This window comes from Camellia sinensis, chromosome 9 (genome assembly GCF_055761805.1).
Source record: "Camellia sinensis isolate YWXY chromosome 9, ASM5576180v1, whole genome shotgun sequence".
Taxonomy (NCBI): domain Eukaryota; kingdom Viridiplantae; phylum Streptophyta; class Magnoliopsida; order Ericales; family Theaceae; genus Camellia; species Camellia sinensis.
Genome location: NC_138969.1, coordinates 15,470,301 through 15,493,407, shown reverse-complemented (window position 1 = coordinate 15,493,407; position 23,107 = coordinate 15,470,301). Strand labels below are relative to the sequence as shown.

The 23,107-nt window shown below is 41.3% G+C and overlaps 2 protein-coding genes and 1 long non-coding RNA gene across 3 annotated transcripts; 2 read left to right on the top strand and 1 right to left on the bottom strand.

Moving 5' to 3' along the window:
* Positions 1–3,094: 3,094 nt before the first annotated feature.
* LOC145798489 (protein FAR1-RELATED SEQUENCE 6-like) lies at positions 3,095–4,818 on the top strand. Its single transcript, XM_082886208.1, has 2 exons — positions 3,095–4,010; positions 4,110–4,818. Exons 1-2 carry the CDS (start codon positions 3,812–3,814, stop codon positions 4,409–4,411), a joined length of 501 nt encoding a protein of 166 aa, XP_082742334.1. The 5' UTR covers positions 3,095–3,811; the 3' UTR covers positions 4,412–4,818.
* LOC145799255 (uncharacterized) lies at positions 4,418–5,155 on the top strand. The gene has a single exon (XM_082888800.1). The coding sequence runs from the start codon at positions 4,418–4,420 to the stop codon at positions 5,153–5,155; it is 738 nt and encodes a 245-aa protein (XP_082744926.1).
* A 1,211-nt stretch (positions 5,156–6,366) lies between these two features.
* Positions 6,367–7,078, bottom strand: LOC145799040 (uncharacterized). The gene is made up of 3 exons (XR_014341030.1): positions 6,864–7,078; positions 6,642–6,770; positions 6,367–6,536 (listed from the first exon to the last, which is right to left on the bottom strand). It is a non-coding gene; the product is annotated as an uncharacterized LOC145799040 (long non-coding RNA).
* Positions 7,079–23,107: the final 16,029 nt, after the last annotated feature.

Genomic DNA, 23,107 nt, shown 5'->3' with positions numbered 1-23,107 from the left:
AAAAATTATTACAAAATAATTAATTATTCTTTCTATTTTTTGACACATATTTTTATAAAAAATTAATTTAAATAATCAATTTCTTAAATATAACCCTTAAATCAACGCCTTCAAAAAACTTGCCCATTGCGTGACGGCAAAGAAGGTTGATTTGCGAGCAATAGAAATTTGTTCGAAAGGTTAGTATATCAAGGGAAAATTATTTTCTAGTGGTACAGAATAAAAAATAAAAAATAAAAAATAAAAAAAAAATTATGTAAACAAAAAAGGATGTAAATGAGATTTGCATTCTCACAAATTTTTTACTTGTACTCAATCGTAGAATCACTTGCATTTCCTATATATTTATATATTTTTTTTATTCTCCATTGGATAATAATTTCCCCTGATTCAATAACTTACTTCACCGCCTTAAAAAATTGAACCAAGTGGCGTTTATATTATAGGTTCTATTTTTTTATATATATTTTTAATATTCATTGTGTATATCATATAAAAGCAATAGTGAAAAGGAAATTGAAATTAACAAAACAAAGTACGTAAAATGAATTACTGAATAAATTGTATTTATGTATATCAAAATAAACTATCAATGAATGGAGTGATTGGACTCTGAAGTTTTTGTTTCCTCACCAATTCTGGTATTTTTTGGGTTTCAGAGGTCTGCTCAGATGCTCATGCTGCTTTTTGTTGGCTGTGTGATGAACTGCTGATGTCTGCACTGGTCTCATTTCTGCAGATGTCTGATTGGTTGTTGTTTGGTCTGTGGATTGGGTTATGTTACACTGCTGGTGTCTGTATTGATGAAGTTCTTGATGTTGTGTTCAGGTGTTGAGCCTGGTCCAACCAATTAGTTTTCTGCTTTGTCTGGTTGGATGTTGGTTTGAATTGGTAGTTGGTTTGTACGGAGTTCATTACAGCAGAGGCTTGGTTGGTTGGTTGTGATGTCTGACTGGTTGTTGTTTGGTCTGTGGATTGGATTCTTGTGTTTTGTTTCCTTATCAATCCTGTACTGCATCAGGAACAGTGGGCTGTTAATTTGGGAGGTTATGCTACGCTATGGCTTGATGATCTGTTCTGTTTTTGGTCTGTTGTTAGTCTACTGAATTGTTGATCTGTTCTGCTTTGATCTAATAAATTTGTTTTGGACTGTCATGCTCAGCAGTGGAATGCTCTGCTGTTGTGGTTAAATCTGATATGTTAGGGCTATCTACTGCTGTTGGACTGCTATGAACTGAGTTAAGGTTTTAGGGTTTTGGGGCTTTTTTTTCCTTGCATGTGTTCTGCTTGTGTGTGATCTGAGTTAAGGTTGAAGTATGCATTATGAAGTGGTTTTGGCTAAGGTTCAAGTATGCTATGGTCTGCCTGCCTATACTGTGTTTGATGCCATGTCTGCCTGCCTATACTGATACGTTCTGTTTCTTTTCTGTTCTCTTGTTTGGTTTATCTTCCTGTTGGGTTTGGTTCCACTCCAAACCCAGGGGTTGAGCTTGCAAATGATTGAGCTCTATTTTCAGTGCCAACCTAGTTGATAGTTGAGATTGTGATAGTTTGCTATGATGTATGCTGCTCTTCCTCTCCTTTATTTGATGTAATTTCATCTTTATATGGTTTGTTCAACAACAAAGTTTTCTTTTTTGTTGATAAAAAAATAAAATAAAATAAACTATCATATTAGTCATCATTATATACCTTATTGTTAAAATTTTAAGTTATGCTAATTATGATTATCAAACAGATTTAATTAATTTTTATTAAACATATTTAATTTGAAGTGCTGAATTAGATTATGGATAAATTATAAATACACTTCCTAAGGTTTGCTTAAAATACAGATTCTCTCCTGTAGTTTGGAAAATTACAAATATCTCTCGTTAAAATTTTTTATTTGACAGAATTAACTAAAAAAAAAGAAATTCATAATTGTTCTTCTATACAATAATAAAATTACCTAAATTATTAATTAAAACATATTTCTAATATCATTAAAAATTGTTAATTGACTTGATGATTTATTAATAAAATGAAAAATTTGTTATGAAATTAAAAACTTCAGGAAGTAGAATGTAATTTCCAAAATCACAGAAGGTGATTCGTATTTTAATCAAATATCAAAAGTGTATTTGTAATTTATCCTTGGGAAAATTACCATGTAGTCCTATGTAGAGGATCTATTTCCCTTCTAATCCCAATTTATTTTTAATAGTTTAATAGGTCCACAGTTTTTTTAGTTTTATACCCAGAGGTCCCGTTTTTTATTTTCGTATTTTTAAATGACTGTGTTACCCTTTGTTTTGAGATCTATATGTACGTGAGAAATCAAATTTTTGCTTCGTTGAAAAAAAGGAAATCAAATCTTCGTCTCCGCGATCTCGATTTCTCTTCGTTGTGGCGATCTCATTGTGCTGTGTGGTCGATCTCATTGTGCTGTGAGGTGGATTTGGTTGTGCGATTTGAATCTCTGTGTACAGGCGATATCTTCGTACGTTGTCTCTCTCTCTCTCTCTCTCTCTGGTGATAGATATATGTATGTGTATGTATGTATCTGTCGATACATAGATATACATATATATGTATATATATATGTCTGTGTGTGTATGTGGTTTGTATTTGTCGATATATATGTATATATATATATATAAGCAAATTTGCGTGATATGTGGTTTGTGTTTGGCGAATTTTGTTTGTTTGATTTTGATTTTGTTGATTTTGTTTGTCGTATAGTGTAATGTGTTTTGAAGTTGTATTTTGGAATTGTGAATTCTGGTGTTTTGATATTGATATGTTGTAAGTGTATAATTTTGCAGTTTTGGAATTGTAAATTGTGCACTGTTGTTATTGATATGTTGTAACTGCATAATTTTGCAGTTTGGAATCTGTGAACAATTGTTTGTTGGTTTCTGATTTTGTAGTATGGAGTGGTGTTTCATGTTAATGTGCAAATACAGTAATTGTTGTGCTGCTATTAAGATTAGTGACGGATGTAGTTATGATGAAGTTGTTGAGAAAATATGTGCGAAGTTCAAGGAGTTGAGTGTTGGTAACTTTTGTTTGTTTTTTTCTGTTCCTGGATATTCTAATTGTATTGTTGAATGTGATGATGATTTGGGGAATATGCTGTCAATGGTAGGTGGTAGTGGATGTCATGTTGTTGATGTTATTGTGGGGGATAAGAGAGTTATGGAGGTTGATGATGGTAATTCTTGTAGGATTGATTCTGTAACTTGTGAGAGTTCTTTTGTGAATGATTGTGATGATGTTGGTGGTTTGTTGCGTAGTTTTTATCCAGAACCAGAGAGAGTTTTGTTGTCTGCTAGTTGGAAGGGGATTATACATAGTGTTGGTCAAGAATTTGAAGGTGGAGTGTCGGGGTTCCGCATTGCATTGGCTAAGTATGCGGTTCAGTGTGGTTTTGTAGTGAATTATTTGAAGAACGATGCAACAAGAGTAACCGCTGAATGTATGATGAAGTCGTCTACGGGTTGTAAATGGTTTGTGCATGGAAGGGTGTTGATGGATTCTGGTGTTTTTTTTATAATGAAGTTGGATAATGTGCATACTTGTGGAGTTGTTGCTCGTAGATCTTGTAGCAAAATGGTTGGTTCTAGACTTGTGTCTGATATTGTGCAAAATGATATTAGTGATAATCCGTTGACTCGTCCTATTGAAGTTAAAAAAAAAGTTGAAGAAGCAATATGGTATAGATGTTTCTTATCGGGTTGCATGGTTAGGAGTTGATAAGGCAAGAGGTGGGTTGTTTGGTGATTTTGCAACTTCTTTTGACCAGCTTCGATGGTACCTTGAGACGGCTATGAGAACAAATCCGGGAAGTGTGTTTGAATTAGATGTGGATGAAAGTAGTGGGTGTTTTCGGAGGTTGTTTGTGGCATTTCATGGATGTTTGTATGGCTTTCAATTTTGTCGTCCGTTGTTGTTTGTTGATGGTACATTTTTGAAGGGGCGTTACAAGGGGCATTTGCTTGCAGTAACATCAAAGGATGGTAATCAAGGTATGTATTTATTTGCAGTTAGTATTGGTTTAGTTTGTCAGTGTGTTATTGTATTGTGAGTCTGCTAATTTTTGTAGTTTCATGTGGTTTTGTTTGCAGGTTTGTTTCCTTTGGCTTTTGCGATTGTTGACGCTGAAAATCAAGATAATTGGATGTGGTTCTTAAGTCAGTTGTTGAAGGCTGTTGGTTCAGGCCGGAGATTGACTTTTGTGTCGGACCGTCAACATGGATTGCTAGACGCTCTTTCAGTGGTTTTCCCCAATGCACATCATGCTTATTGCTTGAATCATTTGAAGAGAAATTTGATTGACAAATTGGTGGGACTTCGTACTAACTATAAGCTGTGTTTGATGAAAATATTAGTTAAATGTGCTTATGCGCCAACGGTTGCTTCTTTCTAACATTATATGGAGAAATTGAGGCGTATTGCTGGGAATGGTAGAGTTGATAGTATGTTGGATGGTTTGCAAAATGATAAGTGGGCCAATGCATTTTTTAGAGGGAAACGATATGGTGAGATGTCATCTAATGCTGCCGAGTCTTACAATAATTGGATTGGTGGGGCCCGTGAGTTGCCTATTACTTGTATGGTTGATATGATTAGGGTTCAAATCATGACTCAATTGTCGGATAGAAGAGCTGAATCTAGAAGATGGACTACGAAATTGTGTCCAGTTATGGAAAAGAAGTTGGTGGACTCTTTGGAGCTAGCTAAGTCTTGGGATGTGATTGTTGCTAATGATACTGTGCTTGAGGTTCGTTCTTCTATTTCTTTTTATGTTGATATTGGTAGACAAACTTGTTCTTGCCATGAATGGCAATTGAATGGTTTTCCTTGTTGTCATGCTGTGCATGCTTTGCGTAGTAGTGGTAGAGATGTGTATGGTTTCATTGATCCTTTTTTTCATGTAAATTGTTTTAGAGAGTCATACAAGGAATCTGTTTATCTAGTGCCTTCAAGTGAGAGATTTGACTTTGATGGTGCTAGTAGTTCGGTTATCAAACCTCCTATAACGAAGAAGCAGCCCGGGCGGAACAAGAAGAAGAGGATACCTTCAAGGGGTGAGAATGTGAAGCAAATCAAGTGTGAGAGGTGCTTAAAATATGGGAATCACAATAAGAAGACGTGCAAGGCTGCTATTTGAGGCCACAATCTATTCTTTTGGATTTGTATTTGAATTTGAGGAATTATGATAATAAAAAATGTGATACTTGGTATTATGGAAGTAATGAATAAAGTTGGTTGAATTGTTTTTTGTTTGTTGATGTGTTTTTTACTTATTGAAGTTGTTTTCTAATAGTCTGGTTTTGTTTTTTATTTTTATGGAATGCAGAGAAGGTTGTTGAAAATTTCTTATTGAAACAGTATAATTTGGAAACGCAGTTCATATTTCATAGCGATAAAACTGTATAATTTTGCAGTTTTAAGAATTATTAGAAACAACCTGATGAAACCACATAATTTTGCAGTTTTAAAAATTATTAGAAACAAGCTGATGAAACTGAAAAATTTTGCAGTTTGAAGAATTATAGAAACAACCTTTACTGTATGAAAATATATGCAACCACAAACAGGTAGACAAACAATCAGAAGAAGAACCACAATAATAATAATAATAATAATAATAAGAGCAACAACAACATCAATCATTTTCACCATAACCATGATAACCAGAAAAAGATCATTCCCAAAAGTATATATAAAGTACTTGTCACATGTTAAAAAAGAAAAATAAAAAAAAAATAAAAAAAAGGTTCAAAGATATGTTCCCTTGAATATTTGTATTGTTAAGAAGTTTGTTCATTGTTTCTATGGTTTGGTATGTTTTGTCAACATTTGGTAGTGCTCGAGTTTCCAAGATCGGTTCTCATCATTGAGGAATTGATTGATGATTTGTGCTCGAAATTTGACCCACTCAGTTGGACGAAGTTTTTTCTGCACAGGTTGCCAGTTGAGATATTGGTTGATAACATTGCAGACGGCAATTGCACAATCATTCCTTCAATGTTTGAGATGAAGTTAATTAGTTAGGTGAAACTGCAAAAATTAGAATATTGGAAGATTAGTTTATGGATTTTGTATCTTACGAGTATGGGGTTTGTTGTGGACATTCCTCAATTGATGCAATTTCTGTCTCGCACTCTTGAGATGAAAACATGTTTCCCTGTTTGCTGAGTAATGCTTTATTCCATCTCAGTTGATGTTGTTGCTACAAAATAGTTAGTGGGTGTTTTTGTTAGTTATAGTGATGAGTTGAGATGTTTGTAAAGGAATGGAACTAAGTATGAAATTTTATTTTAACTTACAATTTGCTTTGCAATTTCAAAGTGCTTGTTGTGGCAGTCTTTTGCTGGTCTCAAAGAGTCATAGTGTCTCCATATTCCATCAGCATTGTCAAAGACCACAATTGTCCAATGGTTGTCGTGGTTGATTGGGAAATGGATATATCTGTTTTTCATTGCTTCTGGAAAATGGCTGTCCATCAGTTTTTCTCTCAGTGCTTGATCTTGGTTTTGTAGTGGAGTCTGTAAGTCATATATATGTTTGAAATATGTCATAAAACTATGTAGTAATACATGTTGATAAAGTAGAAAATTTTGCAGTTGTAAGGTATGTTAAGTTTTGCTTACATTGATGAGTGTTGAGAAAACGTAAGATCTTCCTGCGTATGGATTGCTTGCAAAGACTAGATCGTTTTTCTCAAATTCTTCAATGGTTGGTTGGAGTGCCAATTGCTTTTCTGAGAAGGCATCAATGACCTGAAACATGTTATATATGAGAATGTGTTAGGTTTGTGGAATAGGTTATTGAATATGTACAGAAACTGTAAAATTGTGCAGTTGGAGACCTACATTCCCATATAAGGGTTCCCTGTTGGTCAATCTGCATATATCTGAAAAGTATACGCAGTTTTCATCTTCGCTGCCAGACCAGACACAAGCACTTGATTGTGTGTTGTTGATGAGTTGAATTTGGTCTTGGTCTTTTTTGGATAGGCTATGCCAAACCTTGTTTGTTTTGCGGCATGAAATGGTGAGTGGCTTGTTTGGGATTGATTCTTCCTGGAAATCATCATCGCTTTCCAATACTTGAAGATTTGTCTTCTTTTGATTGGCATGCTCTTTTGGGTTTGTTTCAGCAGCAACTGCTTTCTCTTGGCCAATATGTTCTTGCATCTTTTCTTTCTGCTGTTGTTTTGCTTCATGAGCACCCTGTTTTTTGTTGTCATTCTTCTTCTCTTTTTCTTCATCGGTACCCTGTGTTGGTTTGGGTACATCAGCAGCAGTTTGTGTCTTGTTTGTTGCATCTTCTTTGGGTTTGGTCATTGGTTGGTATTCAAAATCTGGGTCATGTGCTTGTTTTCTTGATTTTTGTTTGATTCTCTTGACCATGGATCTTTGTTGGGGACTGCCAGTTTTTTTGGTGGACATTTCCTTCAATTGATCTTCTTTTTTACGCAATTCAGCCATGAATTTTTGTTCCATTTCTTACATTTGTGCTCTCAGGGCTGATATGAGCTTGTCCTTGTCGTCCTCTTTGGTTGGTGTTTGTGGTTGGTCATGACCTATAAAAATGTTGGATTGTGTTTTGGTTAGTTTAATGAAATTTTGCAGTATGCTTTAGTATTAGACAATAGTTTACCTTGTGCATGAAGTATGTCAGATTTCTCTTGCAGTTCTTCTTGTTGGTTTGTCAGTTCTTGTTCATTGACTTCTTCGTGTTGGTTTGTTTGTTGTTCTTCTTGTTCTTGTTGTTGGTCTTCTTCTTCATCAAGGTGTTCTTCTTCTTCTTCTTCTTCTTCTTCTTCAGTTTCTTCTTCAGTTTCAGTTTCTTCTTCTTCTTCAGTTTCTTCTTCATCAGTTTTTTCTTCATCAGTCACTTGATTTTTTTCATCATCACTCTTTTCTTCTTGTTCATCACTTTGTGGTTCTTCCTGTGGTTTTTGCTTTCTTTTCTTTTTTTTTTGTTGTGCTTCTTGTTCTGATTGTGATTCTGATTCTGAATGATGTTCTTCTTCGAGAAAGTCATCCTCATCACTGTCTAGAAGTGTTCTTTTTTTTGTTGCTTTTGTTTTCTTTTTTTGCTTATTGTCCTTTTTGTGGTCTTGTTTCTTTGCTGAAGAGTCTGTTGATGTGCTTTGATTGATATGCAATAACTGTATTTCTTGTTCAGTTGGGGTTAAAGCACTTTGGTTAACCTGCATTGGAACAATGTGGCATATATCAGTAATACTGTAAATTTGGTCAGTTTCATAAGATGAGTTGTACTGTGAGTAATGTGGGTTAAGTGTCGAAATATGTTTTTTGAAATTGAAAAATGTTACAGTTTCATAACATGAGTGATGTTAAAGAAGTGTGTGCTTTGAAACTGAAAATTTTCACAGTTTCATAATATGATTTGTACTACAATGAATATGAAAGGAGTGTTGAATAGATTTGTGCTAGGATAGTATAGAAGAGTTTGAATACCTTTTCAAAGTGAGCAAGGCTGATGTGTTTCCACTTGGAGTACATTTTGCCAAGGTTCCATTTCATAAACCTTGGGAAGCCTTCTTTGTTGGATGGTCGGAGGAGTTTACTGTGCTCACAGTACCAGTACTGCAAAAAAAAAAAAAAAAAAAAGTTGAAATATGTTAGATAGTTAGAAATAGGTGGATGTCTGATATTTTTGTGGGAAGTAGTTGAGTAATGTGTTTACCAAGAGTAACATGACGCATCCAGTGACATGCCTTGGGTTGTTGTTTGCATTTGCCATTGAATTCATCAGTGTGTCTTTTATTGCCTCAACCCAATTGTACTTCTTGATGTTGTTGAGATTGTCAACATAGTTGAGGAAACTCCAACTGAGTGTATGGCCTATTGTGGGCATGAGAAGTTTCAAGCACAAGTAAAGGGTGATTACCCTTGCAAGATCTTGACAATCATTGGTTGATTTTCCTTTTTTTGTTTGTTGAAACATTTTGGTCAAAGACTTGCCATCCAATCTCTTGACTGATTTGCATCTTCGTTTGTAAAATGGAAGCTCAAAATCCTTTGGTCTTGCATAGGATTTGGTGGTGATGCTGTCTTCTCCACAGTCGATACCAAAAATGAGCTTGACATCACTGGTTCTGAGTTTCATTTCCTTTTTGCCAAGTACAAATGATCTTTTTCTTTTGTTGTAGAGTGTTGTCATTTCTGCTACAATGGAATTGTAGCATCTGCACCAAGAGGCCTTCAGTTGTGTTGAGGAAAGAGCATTTATAAGGGGCCAAAAAGGGGTTTTTTGCAGCTCTGTCTGTTGGGCTTTTGTGAATTTGACCCCCTTCAACAGTTTGATTACCGTTCCGATGTTGGAACGATAATTAAATTGTTGGACTCTCTTTGCAGGGACTGCTGCTTTTTTTTCTTTTGATGCCTTGGTTTTTGTTTTGGGAGTTGATTGGCTTTCTTAGAGCTTTCTTTTTTTGGTTGGAGGAGCTTCTTGGTTTTTTGTTGGCTTTCTTTTGTTTGTTTTTATTGTGGTTGGAGGTGTGGTTGGTGTTTGTTGGGTGGGTGGGGTCTGTGGTGTAGTTCTTGGGCTTTTTCTTGTAGGTGGTGTGGTTGTTTTGTGGGTTTTTTGGTGGGGTCTGTTGGGTTTGGTTGTTTTTGGGTGTGGTGGTTTGGTTTTTTGTGGATGGGGAGATGGTGGTGGCATTTGAGTGGATACAGGAGAGGGACTTTCAAAAGGGGAGATGGTTAAATGCCTGATTGGATTTGTGGGCATACGGGTTTGTTTCTTCCAATATCTTCCAACAACTATTTCTGAAAAAATGAAAGTGACAGCAGGGTATGAGTAATATAGTGCCAAAACTGTATAATTTTGAAGTTTTATATGCAGTTTAATATGAAGTTATATGTATTTTGTTGGTAACAGTTACGAAACTGTATAATTTGACAGTTTGATTTGCACTTTATAATAAGTTAGCTATTTGTTTTGAATAGTGGTTAAACTGTGTAATTTTGCAGTTTCATTTGCAGTTTGAATAAATTTAGATATGTTGCTTGTATAGTGATGAAATGAAACACTATGATGTTGCAGTTTTTATAAGGAAACAGTATGAACAATAGGAACAGCCCATTGTATTTTGTAAAAAGCAACAATAACAACAAGAAGATTAAAAATTCAAAAATAAGAATAAGAGAAGCCAATATTGAACAACAAGAATAAGAATAAGGTGTTAAATGTGTAAAAACAGGGATTTATGTGCAAAAATAGTGTTTAGAGTGTTGAAAAACAGGGGACTATATATATATATATTAAAAGAGGGTTTATACATTTGGAAGTATGTAAAATGTGTATATAAGAAATATTAAAGAATGATGTACAAATGTGAATGAAAAATAATGAATAGGTGAAGAGAGATGTTACTTTTTTTCCCCATTTTTGTGAATCGGAAGTCAGGAACTATGAAATCTCTTCAGAGTGGTGATGGTTCTTCGTGTTATTGAGAGTCGCCGATTGGAGAATATGAACGGCTTGGTGTTGTGTTGAAGTTGAACGGTTTGGTTTTGTGGTTAGGGTAGGTTTCAGAGAGAATGGAGTCGAACGGAGGAGAGATGGAGGATTGAGAATGCGATTTCGAGCGGCGGAGATGTAACAGTGTACTGATCAGACTGAGATGATTGTGGGTGATGAAGATGAACGGTTACGTTTTCTGGTTAGGGTTAGGGTTTCAGAGGGGATGGAGTTAAACGGAAGAGAGATGGAGGACTGAGGAGTCGATTTCGAGCGGCGGAGACGTGACAGTGTAGTGATCGGACTGAGATGATGGGGACGTGGGAGATGGTTGCGCGTGTGTAAATTGGATGATATATTGTGGGTATTTTCGTCTTATTGTTAATTTGAGGACTTAATGGAGTATTAAATTTGTTTTGGGTCTAAATGGGGTATGATATGTTGGGCTTGGACCTTTGGGTCAGTCGCCCATTATCCTTAGATTAGTTATATGGGCTTGTGAGAACTTTTGATGGGCCATTAGTTATAAGCCTGGTATCACTTTGGAAGTTTATCTGGGCCAACTTCTTAGTGTTGTATGGACCATAACCATGTAGGAGTGGATAATAAGATTTTGCCTCAGTCCAAAATGTGTCATACTGTGTTTGGTTCACCAAAATGAAAGTACACTAGAATGAAATGGTTATGTATAGGTAGTGTTTAGTTCACTGGAAAGAAATGGAATGAAATAATCATTCTATGAAAATATTTATTCTTATATTTGGTTAGATTAAAAAAATAATTTTTTTTTTATCAGAGACTAAAAAATAAAATAAAAATAATGATATGCATTATAAATGAAATCATCTTTCACTATGTAAAAGGAGCTAATTTGAGCCCATTAAATTAATTAGGCCCAATAGTCCAAGATTGGTGGGCCCGAATTTATCACCATCAAACGAGCTAAATGACTCTAAGCCTCGAAAGGGTTCGGATCCACGAACCTAGAGACTTACTTGGGCCCGGACCCGAAAGGGTATTAAGCAAGCCTAGAGATCCGAGGCACTCGGACTCGAAAGGGTTTGGATCCACGAACCTAGAGTTCCGAAACACTTGGCTTCGAACGGATTCAGACGCAATCTAGAAGCCGCTTCGTTAATGAGTCCCAGAACACTTGCAGGCTCGAAGCTTTCCGGGATCTACGTACCAGAACCATGGGCGTAATGGAGTCCGAACAAAGGACCCGATCCTGAGGACGGTGAGTGGAGATAAATTCACTCTTCGGTTAAAATAGCCTATACCCGGGTCGAGGTGGCACGATCTAGGGGGTCCCTGAGACTTGGCAATATTTGCGGCAGGGCGTTCTCTTGAACTACCCCTGACCCTTATGCGGCAGGATGTCCTCTGGGACTACCCCTGACCCTTTGGGATGATTGGGGATCATTGGTTAGGTGTGGCTAAGAAGAAAGGTTCACCGAGGGGTTGATCTCCTCTTCCGGGTTTTTCTCATCCTCGGAGAGGTCACCTCCTCAGACAAGGTGGTTAGAGAGAATATTCCCCATGTGCCTTGCATATGGGCTTCATCCTACATCATGAGATGCCTATAAATAGCACCCACCCATAGCTTTACAAGGGATGGATTTTGGAGAGATGACTCTTGGGAAAGAACTAATTTCCCATCCCCATTATCAACCTTGAGAGTGAAAGTGGGAGATCCATGGGAGAGCCTTGCCATTAATCTTGATCTAGCCATTTTGCCTTCTTCTTCACCCAATCTCTTATCTTCATCATCTCCTTTACTTTTGTGTTCTTGAGTTGAGACCATTGAAGAATCTAAGCCTCTCACATTTCTTCTAGAGAATTCGAAGTTGTTCTTCAAGGATCTTCGAATTTTCCAACTCCTTTCTTGAACCCTCTCTTACATTTTGGCGACTCTGCTGGGGAGGCAGATTGGTTAATGGTCTCAACGAGATCTGGAATCCACACAGCTCCAACAAGGATGGCGGGAGAAGATGAAGTTCACCAGCAAAGATCCTCTAATGGTGGTGATGACAGGACCATGGCTCCAGATCAACCACTTTTGCTTGAAGCCATTCAAGGACTTCAAAATACTCAGCAGGAGATTATTACTACTCTTCAGAATCTCACTCACACCATGTTGGTGATGAGTTCTAACTTTGCACCGGCGCCAAACGGAAATCAAACGGGTGGTGGAGTTATTCCCGCCGGAGCGCAAAATCAAATCCAAGGAGAAGTAGGCTGTAGACGCGCCCGCGGGGGCTTCGCTACTACAGTTCGGACTCAATTTTTGTCGCGGTTCTTAATCTGAACCAAAGAGTCCAAATTTGGCAAATCGTTTTGAGAAACAGATTTTGAAAAAGTAGTGCCAAACATGGACTGCTTTGCCAGATACAGAGTCGCCACCTAAATGTTTTTTAATGGGGAAATTTAGGAAACCCTGACTCGGTGCCGAAGGCCACATGTCCGTCATCATCGGAGTTGTCTCGGCTCGGGAGCTTGGGTACGATCGGGGAAGGTCAGCTATGAGCACCCCCTCTCGCCCGGTCTGAAGACCGGCCTCTACAAACCATGATATCCGATTTTGAAAACGTTATGTGTTCTTATTCCATTTATTAGCCTAGAATTACTATGTTATGCGCGCAGCAAACAAGTATAGACTAGATTGCCTAATTTGGAAGTAAGCATTGCATATCCGTTTGTTTTGGAAAATGTTTTGGATTTGCTACTCGCAAGTAGGTTAAAAACACGGATTTCAATGAGTTCTTCCAACTCAAACAATCCAACCTTCACCCACAGGCATTCAATCAGTTTATAACACATAAGCATCTAGCCACATGTTAAGCATGCTGTCATGGCAACATTCACACTCATGCGATATGCTAAAGCGGAAATACTTACATCGTACTCCGTGCCAAAACAAAGAACTCGTTAGCAAACATGTATGATCCAAGTCCATGTTAAGTGCCTAATGCATCGCATACAAAGTGTTGCTAGAATAGGCTCGGCTATCCTAAACAAGGCATGTGAGAATGCACAGCTATCACATATTCAGTTTAGAATTTGAAATACAAATGCAGTTAGCGTGATGTACCGAGCCTGATGCATGCAATACAAATGCATGGATGCACACATGCATAGCATAAGGCATGCTAAATTAAACGTGCCCTAATACTAACCATTAAAGCGGGTAAGTAAAAGGGAAGAAAGACGTGAGGTTGGAAGACATACACACCACCCACACACACTTATTACAGATTTTCCCTCGTCGGAGGGACCAAATAAATATTACAGATTAATTAACTACGCAAGCTAATTAATAATTACAAATTAATTAATTTAATTAACAAATTAAATTAAGCTAAAGAAAAACAGTAAACCGCCCCGGGAAACGCGCCGCCATGCATAGGCTGCCTCTGTTTTCCTTCCTTCACCCCTCTGGAGGCTGTCAAAACCTCAGGACTGCATCCCTGGACACTGGGGAGTGCCACCGGCTGAGTGGAATCACCACCGGCACTGGTGTGTATCCATCGGCACAAAATGAAGTTGTCGGCAGATAAATTGTTGCCGGCCGGCACCTTACACTGCCGGTCGGCAGATTGTTCCTGCAGAATCTGTAAATGACAGCAACAGAGGGCAAGGCAAAGCATGGCAGCACAATTCAAGGCATATATGCACCAACCATGTCCCTTATCATGATAATGACTCAAAAGGGCATGTGCCTCGATTCTCGGACCATCAATCACGCATTTCCATGCATGATGGCCCAAAGAACCAAGTATGCAACTTTGATTTCAAATGCATGCAAACCAAATCAAACCAAAGTCCTAATCCCCATCACCAAATCAAGGGACAAGGAATGTATGCAAAATGCAATGCAACCTAAGCATACAAACTAAGGATGCAACATGGCATGGAGGCAAGCTTATGCAAGCATACAAGCATACATATGGCAATGCAAATGGATGCAAAGATGGTCTTAAACATGAATTAGGCAGCTCTAAATAGGCCTAAAAAACAGTAGCCAATAATGCCCAAAATGGATGCTAAACACACATGCACACATACACATGTTATGGTTCAAACCTTAGGCACAAATTGAACAACCCTCAAACACATTTGAAAGGGGGAATCATGGACTAATTAGCATGCAACATGAGCATTGAAAGTCATGTTAGGATGGTGCCAAACCAAGCAACAAGATAAGCTAACATTCACATGCACAATGATCCAAATGTTCAAAGTAAGCCAATGAGCATTGAACTACACTTAACAAGACCAAACATGGCATGAAAGAAGGGACCAAAATCAGAGATTTAGCATGTTAAAACAAAGCTAAAGGACTACTTAGATGGCATCTAAGTGACTCAAAAACAAAGGCATGCATAAACACCAAAACATGGAGCATTGCTACACAAGCTTAAGAGGTATTAAAGATGCATGCAAGGCAATCAAACAAGCATGGAAATGGGACTGAAATAACATATAAAGTGACCCCAAATCACCAAATCGGTGCAAAGATGTCATGCTACACATGCACATACTCAAGGCCAACAAGCCCAAATACAAAGGAGCTATATCAAGCATGCCAAAATCAACCCAAACAACCTAGGACAGACCTAGAACATGGCAAAACATGCACAAAATCTTCACAAGACTAAGCCTAAAACATGCTCAACACACACTCAAGCATAATGCTCTCTCAAGAGGCCAAAACATGCCCTTTTCAAGGACAACAAGGAGAGGGGGTGGCCCTCTCCTTCTTGGGACTTCAAGGCATCACCTTCACCACTGAAATCCCTCAAGATTTCAGTGGTGAAGAGACCCCAACACCAAAATCCCGGAGCTAGCACAAAATGGCTCAAAATGAGGCCTTTCAAGGCCTAAGGGTGTTCAACCACCCTCAAACAACAAAACACTCTTAATAAACAATAAAGAGGGCCTAAAAACAGAACTTTTTTATGTTATACAATAAGCACAAAAACAGCTCTAAGATAGGTATAAACAAGGTGCAAAAATGGGGAATAAAGGTGTTAGTTTCTTACCCTTGATGACCCCTTCACAAATGGTGCTCCAATGGCCTCCCTAGGCTCCAAACCAGTCAAGAACCTCAAGAACAAGCCCTTAGAACCCTAGTTTCAAGAGGAAGGTGAAACACTAGGTGCTTGTGTGCAATAGTATGGACTAAAACACACACAAGAGTAAATATAGAGATAGGATGTGTATGCAACTCAAACCCTAAAACCAGAGCTTCTCTCTGTGTTTTTCCCTCTCTAAAATGTCTAAAGTCTCCAACCCTAGCAACAAGAGAGAGCCTCTCTCTATCTATCCAACCAAACTTGCAAAACTTACAAGTTAAGCCAAACTAGAGGGCCATCCCTCCATACACGTGTATGGAGGGAAAGTCACTGCAATACAGCTGCCTAAAAATATCTCAAAAAGCAACTGCACAGTAATCTGCCGGCCAAAAATGCCATCTTGGCCAGAAAGAGTGCCGACCGGCACAAAATAGTGCTGACCGGCAACAAAAAGTGCCGGTCGGCAATAAAAATTGCCGGTGGCAGCAAACACCAGCCGGTGGCCTCTAGCCACTGCCGGTGGTGGGTGGGGATGGTCTACAAGCCCCACCCTGCCTCTCAAGGGCAAGATGCAAGTGTTTGGTGCAAAACCAGACACTAAACGGTCGAGTTCGAGGATCCTGAGGCAAGGCGCGCGAGCCGAGACCTCCGGGAACTCCAAACGAACACAAACATGGATGATCACCGAGTGTTCAAACGGTGACGTCCAAGTCTTGAGGACGGTCAAAAATGTGGTGTCTACAGTTGCCCCTCTTTGATAGAACTCGAAAGTCATAACAATGACGGGAGTGAATGTCAAAGCCCAGAGAGGACCCATTTTTGACAAGGCCGAAGACTTAGACAAACATGCAAGACAAACAAGATATGCGCCCGAAGGCAGGGGCAAAATGCAAGACAATGCACGAAGCCGAGCATAACTTATGATCATGCAAAGAAAGCTGTAACGAAGCAAACATACGACAGTTTTAAGCTAGCATACCAACTACACTACAATGCAGAAAGGATGTAAGAGAATTATGGAATTCTCAAAACGTCTCACTCGGGAGATACAATACCTGTGCGGCTCGTCTGGTTGCACCAGCTTCAAATGAACTGTACATACAATATCGTGCCTGAAAAGAAAACAAACTTAACAGGTACAATATTGTTAGCAACATGCATGACAATGCAAATGTGGATGCAAAACGAAATGCAATATATACAAAACAATGTATAAATAATGCAACTGAAGATGCAATGTAATTGAAACAATGCAAGCTACATGCAAAGCATTTGAATCATGATCCAATCATGAGCGGTTCGAAACCACACCTATGTCAAATAGATTGATGGAGATAACAAGTCTGTCTACCACAGAACGGTCAACTGAACTGTGAGTATTGTAGACAGACGCAAGAACAAGTATTGGGTGGAATTGACATGAGTGGGGAAACAATCCGCTGGAGAAAGGACTACGATCCTAATGCCAGATGCAAAAATTACACTACAATGTAATATATGAATATGGCACGCAGGCCAAACCAAATCTTGCCTAGGAAAGACATGTACGCATACAAGCCATGTGTAACACAGAAAAGGTGCCGCAACCCTCAACCAACATATCAGCGTGGAATCGGCGCGATACACATGCAGAACTGTGTTTTAACATGAAAAGTAAGAGCACATACCAGACCAAGCTCAACTTGGAAAGGCGCGAGCCATAGGCGGAAGGTGATGCAATGAATGCATGCAATCTACAATGCGATATCTACAAATATGCAATGGAATGGATATGGATACAATGGATATGGCACGCAAGCCAAACCAAATTTTTCCTAGGAAAGGCATGTACACGTACGAGCCATGTGTAACACAGAAAAGGTGCCGCAACCCTCAACCAACATATCAGCGTGGAATCGGCGCGATACACATGCAGAACTGTGTTTTAACATGAAAAGTAAGAGCACATACCAAACCAAGCTCAACCTGGAAGGGCGCAAGTCATAGGCGGAAGGTGATGCAATGCATGCATGCAACTTACAATGCAATATCTACAAATATGCAATGGAGTGGATGTTTATACAAAAATGCATGACAATGCACTATGATTGTTTGTTTTTTTTTGCTTTTTGAGATGCACATGATGCAAGAAATGCATGTTGCATGCACGACAACACGCGGCTTAAGATATGTACAAAGCAATAGTGTGCACATTAATGCATTAAAGGTCTTGCACCTTCCAAGGATTTAAGGTCTCCTAGACCGTACGTGTTTAAGGTCTCGCCAGACCATGCGTGTTTAAGGTCTCGCCAGACCGTGTATTGCACGACGGTATGATGCGCAAAATAGCGCAATGCGTTAGGCAACGCGAGTGCACAGGACAGTGCGATAGAATGCATGCAAAATGCAATGAGATGTGCAAAATAGCGCGAAATTTGAAATGCACAAAACAGTGCGATGCGCAGAACAGCACGAGGTTTGAAATGCACCAAACAATGCGATGCGCAGAACAGCGTGAGGTTTGAAATGCACAAAACAATGCGATGCGCAGAACAGCGCGAGGTTTAAAATGCACAAAACAGTGCGATGCGCAGAACAGCGCGAGGTTTTAAAGTGTAATGCACAAAACAGTGCGACGATTGATATGCGATACACATGGGGCAACTTTTGGGCCTTGCAAAAGCCAAAAGGATACGAAAAGGATACACCTTGCATGGGTTGAAGTGCTACGCACGGCAGATGCAGTCCGAAGTCAGAACGGAGGCCGGTCGAGCGTCGGGAATGCACTTTCTTGCACTTTCCTGAGCTATGAAGACCAAAAACTCCTCACATGGCCTAAACAAGGCTGTGGGAACCCCACCGGCCGAAAGGGGAGGCCACCGGCTGGCCGCCGGCTGAAAAACAATTACATCGGCACAAAAAAGTGCCGGCCGGCACAAAACATTGCCGACCGGCAAACAGTTGCTGATGCGGGGTAGTTTTGACTTTTCACCTTGGGTGCTTTAAAATAGGGTTTCAAAACCCTATTCCTCACTTCCATACCGTCGAAATCTCTTGCTCTCTCTCTCTAGAGCGTTTCTCTCTCCCTTTTCGACCGTTTCTTCGCGTTCTACGCTCGTTTCGTCGTCGGATTCGCAATTTCCTTCGCGTTTCGGACATTTTCAACCGATCACATTCTTGTTTCGGTGCCTCGTTTGGCGTTCTCGCCTTTTCGGGGTTTGTTCCCCCCACTTTCCTCTTCATTCCTGTGCCTTTTCACATTCCGGTCTTCCCGGCCATTTCCGACCCTCTTGGGAGTTGACTTTTCAGTTGACTCTTCGCATTCCGGCTCGGTTTTCCTTTTCCCGGCCATTTTCTCATCATTTTCGATATGGCAAACGACATTCCACGTGGCGGGACTCCCTCGGACCACGAGATGGATCCCGGGGTCGAGCTCCTACCACGCGAGCGCCCGTTCGACCCGGTGACCTACCGGCCGGCGATCCATGTTCTGCCCCCCGACGGCCTGCGTCAGTTCCGGAGCTTCGAGAGGCACGTGGCGCCTGAGCTACTGCTGCGTGAGCCTACCTCCCACCTTTCATTCGGCACTTCCGAGGTAACTCTTTATCTTCTGCTTTACTTTCCGCAATGTAGGATACAAAAACTGTCATAGTTAGTTGTATTCTTTAACTGCTGAAAACTGATATGCTGTAGACTGTAGTTGACTGTAAACATACATACAACTGATATCTGCTTGAGACTGACACATGCACACACACTGCACTAGCCCTGAATTACTCAAACACACTGCACTCACTGTATTTCACTGCATACACACTGGCACCCAGTATTTGTCTGAATCTGTCAAACCTGCATGCATGCCATATCTGCTCTGAAACACCCAAACACGCTGACACATCACACGTAGTTCACTGTAAGCACACCGGCACCCGGTATTTGCCTGAATCTGACAAACTTGCATACATGCTATATCTGTTCTTTCAAAACTGCATTTTGAATGTTATCTTGCAATTGTTATTTTCTGTTTACAAGAGGGTTCCCATACCATTCGCGGGTATGGGAATACTGGCGCACGGGAGTGGTATGATGAGCTCCCTGATGCAGTCCGACGCATCGTGGACCGGGCGGGCTTCGGCGCCTTCTGCCGAGGGCTCTCCAGGTTGTCCACATGCAGACCTCTCTTGGCCGCTCTGGCGGAGAGGTGGTGGGACACCATCGATTCTTTTCATTTTTCCACTGCAGGGGACATGACGATGACCCCTTATGATTTCTCGATGCTCACAGGCATCGGGGTGGGGGGTGATCCGATCCCTTTTGACATCGCGATGGATGAGTGGACCGCCGCTCAGGTCTATCTACTGGGAGAGGTGCCACCCCTAGCTCGTCCAGGTTTTGTGCGGTACTCCTGGTTTGAGGTCCAGTTTCGGGTCCAGCCCGTGTTGGAGGAGGAGGCGGAGATGACCCCGGAGGACGTGGAGAGGTATGCTCGCGGCTTCCTCATGTTCCTGTTCGGGACTACCATCTTCGCCGACCGGGCGAACACCGTGCCTCTCTGTCTTCTCAGCGCACTGGTGGACGTCCGGGACATCCTGCACTATGATTGGGGCGGCGCTGCTCTGGCCACCCTTTATGGATACATGAGCTCGGCTTCGCGCGGCAGCGGCCAGCTACTTGGAGGTTACTGGCGGGCTTGGGAGGTACACTTCTTCTCCACTTTTTCATTTCTGTCTCGTACTTTCTGTACTCTGTACACTGCACACACTGTAGTCTGTTTTACACTTGCTATATACTGTACACACGGCACACACATACATTCTTCTTTACACTGACTGTACACTGCACACACTGTACACTGCACACAATACACTGCACAACACACGGCTCTGCCATTTCTGTTTCATTCTGCTTTATCTGATGGTCATACTGACATCTGTTTTGCAGTTGTGGGTTTACGCCTACTTTCCTAGGCTTGCCCCCGTGCCAGTTGCGGAGACTCCCCTGGCCGTCCCTTTATCGAGTCGCTTCGACGGGAGGTGCACCCGGCGACCACGAGAGACATTCGGCTTCTTCCGCCGATACTTCGACACCATCACCTCCGCGGAGGTATGCTTTACTTTCAGTTCGTTTAAGCTTCGCTTTCCAACTGTATATTTCAATAACAGTAGATAACAAACTGTCTGTCATTTTCAGATCACTTGGCGGTCGTGGGCTCCTATGCCGGCGGGGTCGGTTCCCTGGTGCGGAGGAGACCTCGCGTTTCTGGATCTTGCTTGAGGGCCCGGTCTGTCGGGCTTGGTACCTGGGGGAGTGTTTTCTACGCCAGATCCTAGGGTTACCTGAGTAGATAGTCCCGGTTCCCCCTCCTGCAGATATGAGGGAGACCGAGGGGCTCACCACTGAGCAGCTGGATGATTACTCCATCGGCTGAGAGGAGGCCGGCTTCCGAGGCACCGACGACTATCAGGAGTACGTGCAGACATACCTGATGCGCCCCCTGAGCGGCCGTCGAGCAGAGGGGGCCAGGCCTGTGGCGTCGGCGGCTGGGGCCGGAGCGGGAGTTGGAGTAGGGGCTGCGAGGAGGGCCCGGGTCCGTGGCAGGGGAGGAGTGCAGGGAGGTCGGGGAGTTGGCTGGCCTGCCCTGCCCGCTGTACTGACTTTCCAGGGGCAGGTGGGTCGACCTATCAGATCCCCTTCGCCCTCCACCGGCTGGTCACGAGTTCATCGACGTCCCCGACTTACCACCGGTACGTATCACTGCATTTTGTATAGTCATTTCATTTCAGTTTATTTGATATTCCACAGAATATTGATGCATCTGATACTTTCGCAGGCTTCTTCTGGGTACACCCGTCAGTCGTTGGCGATGAATGCCTCGATGATGGGGATGCTGCAGCGGACATTTGATCTCCTGGCCCTCTACAGCATTCCGGTATGTCCTTCTGACACTGGCTTCAAACCATTCATACACTGCTTTACATAATCTGATGCACGGCACAACATCCGATACACTGATCTCACAGCATCTAAACACTGCATACACTGCATTCTGCACTGTTAAACTGCCCACGGCATTCATACACTGTACTCACACACTGCATTCTGCACTGATAGACTGCTCACGGCATTCATCACACTGTACTCATACGCTGCATTCTGCACTGATAAACTGTCTATAGTATACTGATGCATTTCCCTTTTATGTACTTTTTCAGCCTCCTTTCCAGATTCCCATGGCAGGAGGTGCTCCAGCTGGGCCTTCCGTCCCTGCTCGGGGGAGAGATGAGGGGGGCAGGATATTTCCCCGTACCAGGGGAGGGCGTACTCATGTCGGGAGTAGCTCGCGAGCTCCAGTCCCGGACGATGATGATGACGAGGAGTCAGAGGCGGAGGCAGAGACGGAGTCCGAGTCATCAGAGGAGGAGACCGGAGGCGGTTCTAGCTCGGGCTCTGACGACGACGCTGATGATGCTCCTGGACCCTCGTCCAGGAAGAGGACTAGGACGGACTGACGGCCCCCCGGAGTGCTTGACATGGATGCAGATTTTTGCTATCTTTCTTCTTTCTTGTACTTTTCCTTCTTTTCTTTGGTAGATAGATTACCTTGTACTGCCGCAGGCAGATTTTTGTTTCCAAAACTTGTACATTTGAAAAGATAATGAAATGAAACGGACTTTTTATCTAAAAAAGTGTTTACATTTACACATTTCAGGCATTGCATCGCATCTCATCATGTTATACTTCAATGTAAATAAAATTGATTAGCTGTCTGAAAATTAAACACTTGCACTGCAATAATCAGATGATTAAACAGCCGACGGCGAAATAACCCAAGCAACCCACTGCCTGATTCTGGATACACGGCCCTTACTTTGTTGGGGATTAATCTGCATACAGCCCATAACACAGCATTCGTTTCATTCTGCACACGGAAAATTCTGAACAAACGGCCCAATCTAACAGGACGGACCTCAAAGGTGGAACCGGTTGGAGTCGAAACACGCTCAAATGTAGAGAATGGCACAGCATTCTTGAGCATAAATGATTTTTGAAATTGAATGAGGGTTTTTCAAACCGGGATATCGAGCCTACAACTGAACACAGTGGGGAGGACTCAAATATAGGTGCACGGCCTAAACACAACGAGATACGCTCGGGAAAGACTAAAAACAAAAGACGAGAGCGTCAAATCAAAGAGACACGACACACAGACGCGTAAACGAAGATGGGGGACCTCGGACCACGAGGAGCCAGTTCAGTCTGGGTATTGTTTCCCACCCCCTGCTGATTTGTGATTCTCACATCACTCGACTCTCAAGCTCGGATTTTCTCTCGCAACCCTTTTCCTCACTTTTCTCTCAACTTACACCTCTCTATTCTTCATTCTCTCATTTTCCATCCCTCCCCGGGGTGATTGATGGATAAATAGAACGGTGTGGGTTCATGCTCAACACCGTTAGCTCACGGCCATTTCTTCTGGCGGGCAGAGCGCTCTTCTGGCAAGTACGTCGATGACGGGGGCAAGACAGAACGCCTGGCTCGACTGTGCCCCTAGTTCATCATTTTAA

Coding starts and splice junctions, on each gene's coding strand:
- LOC145798489 (XM_082886208.1), top strand. CDS start 3,812: ATGAGAACAAATCCGGGAAGTGTGTTTGAATTAGATGTGGATGAAAGT. Junction 4,011..4,109: donor ATCAAAGGATGGTAATCAAG/GTATGTATTTAT, acceptor TTTTGTTTGCAG/GTTTGTTTCCTTTGGCTTTT.
- LOC145799255 (XM_082888800.1), top strand. CDS start 4,418: ATGGAGAAATTGAGGCGTATTGCTGGGAATGGTAGAGTTGATAGTATG.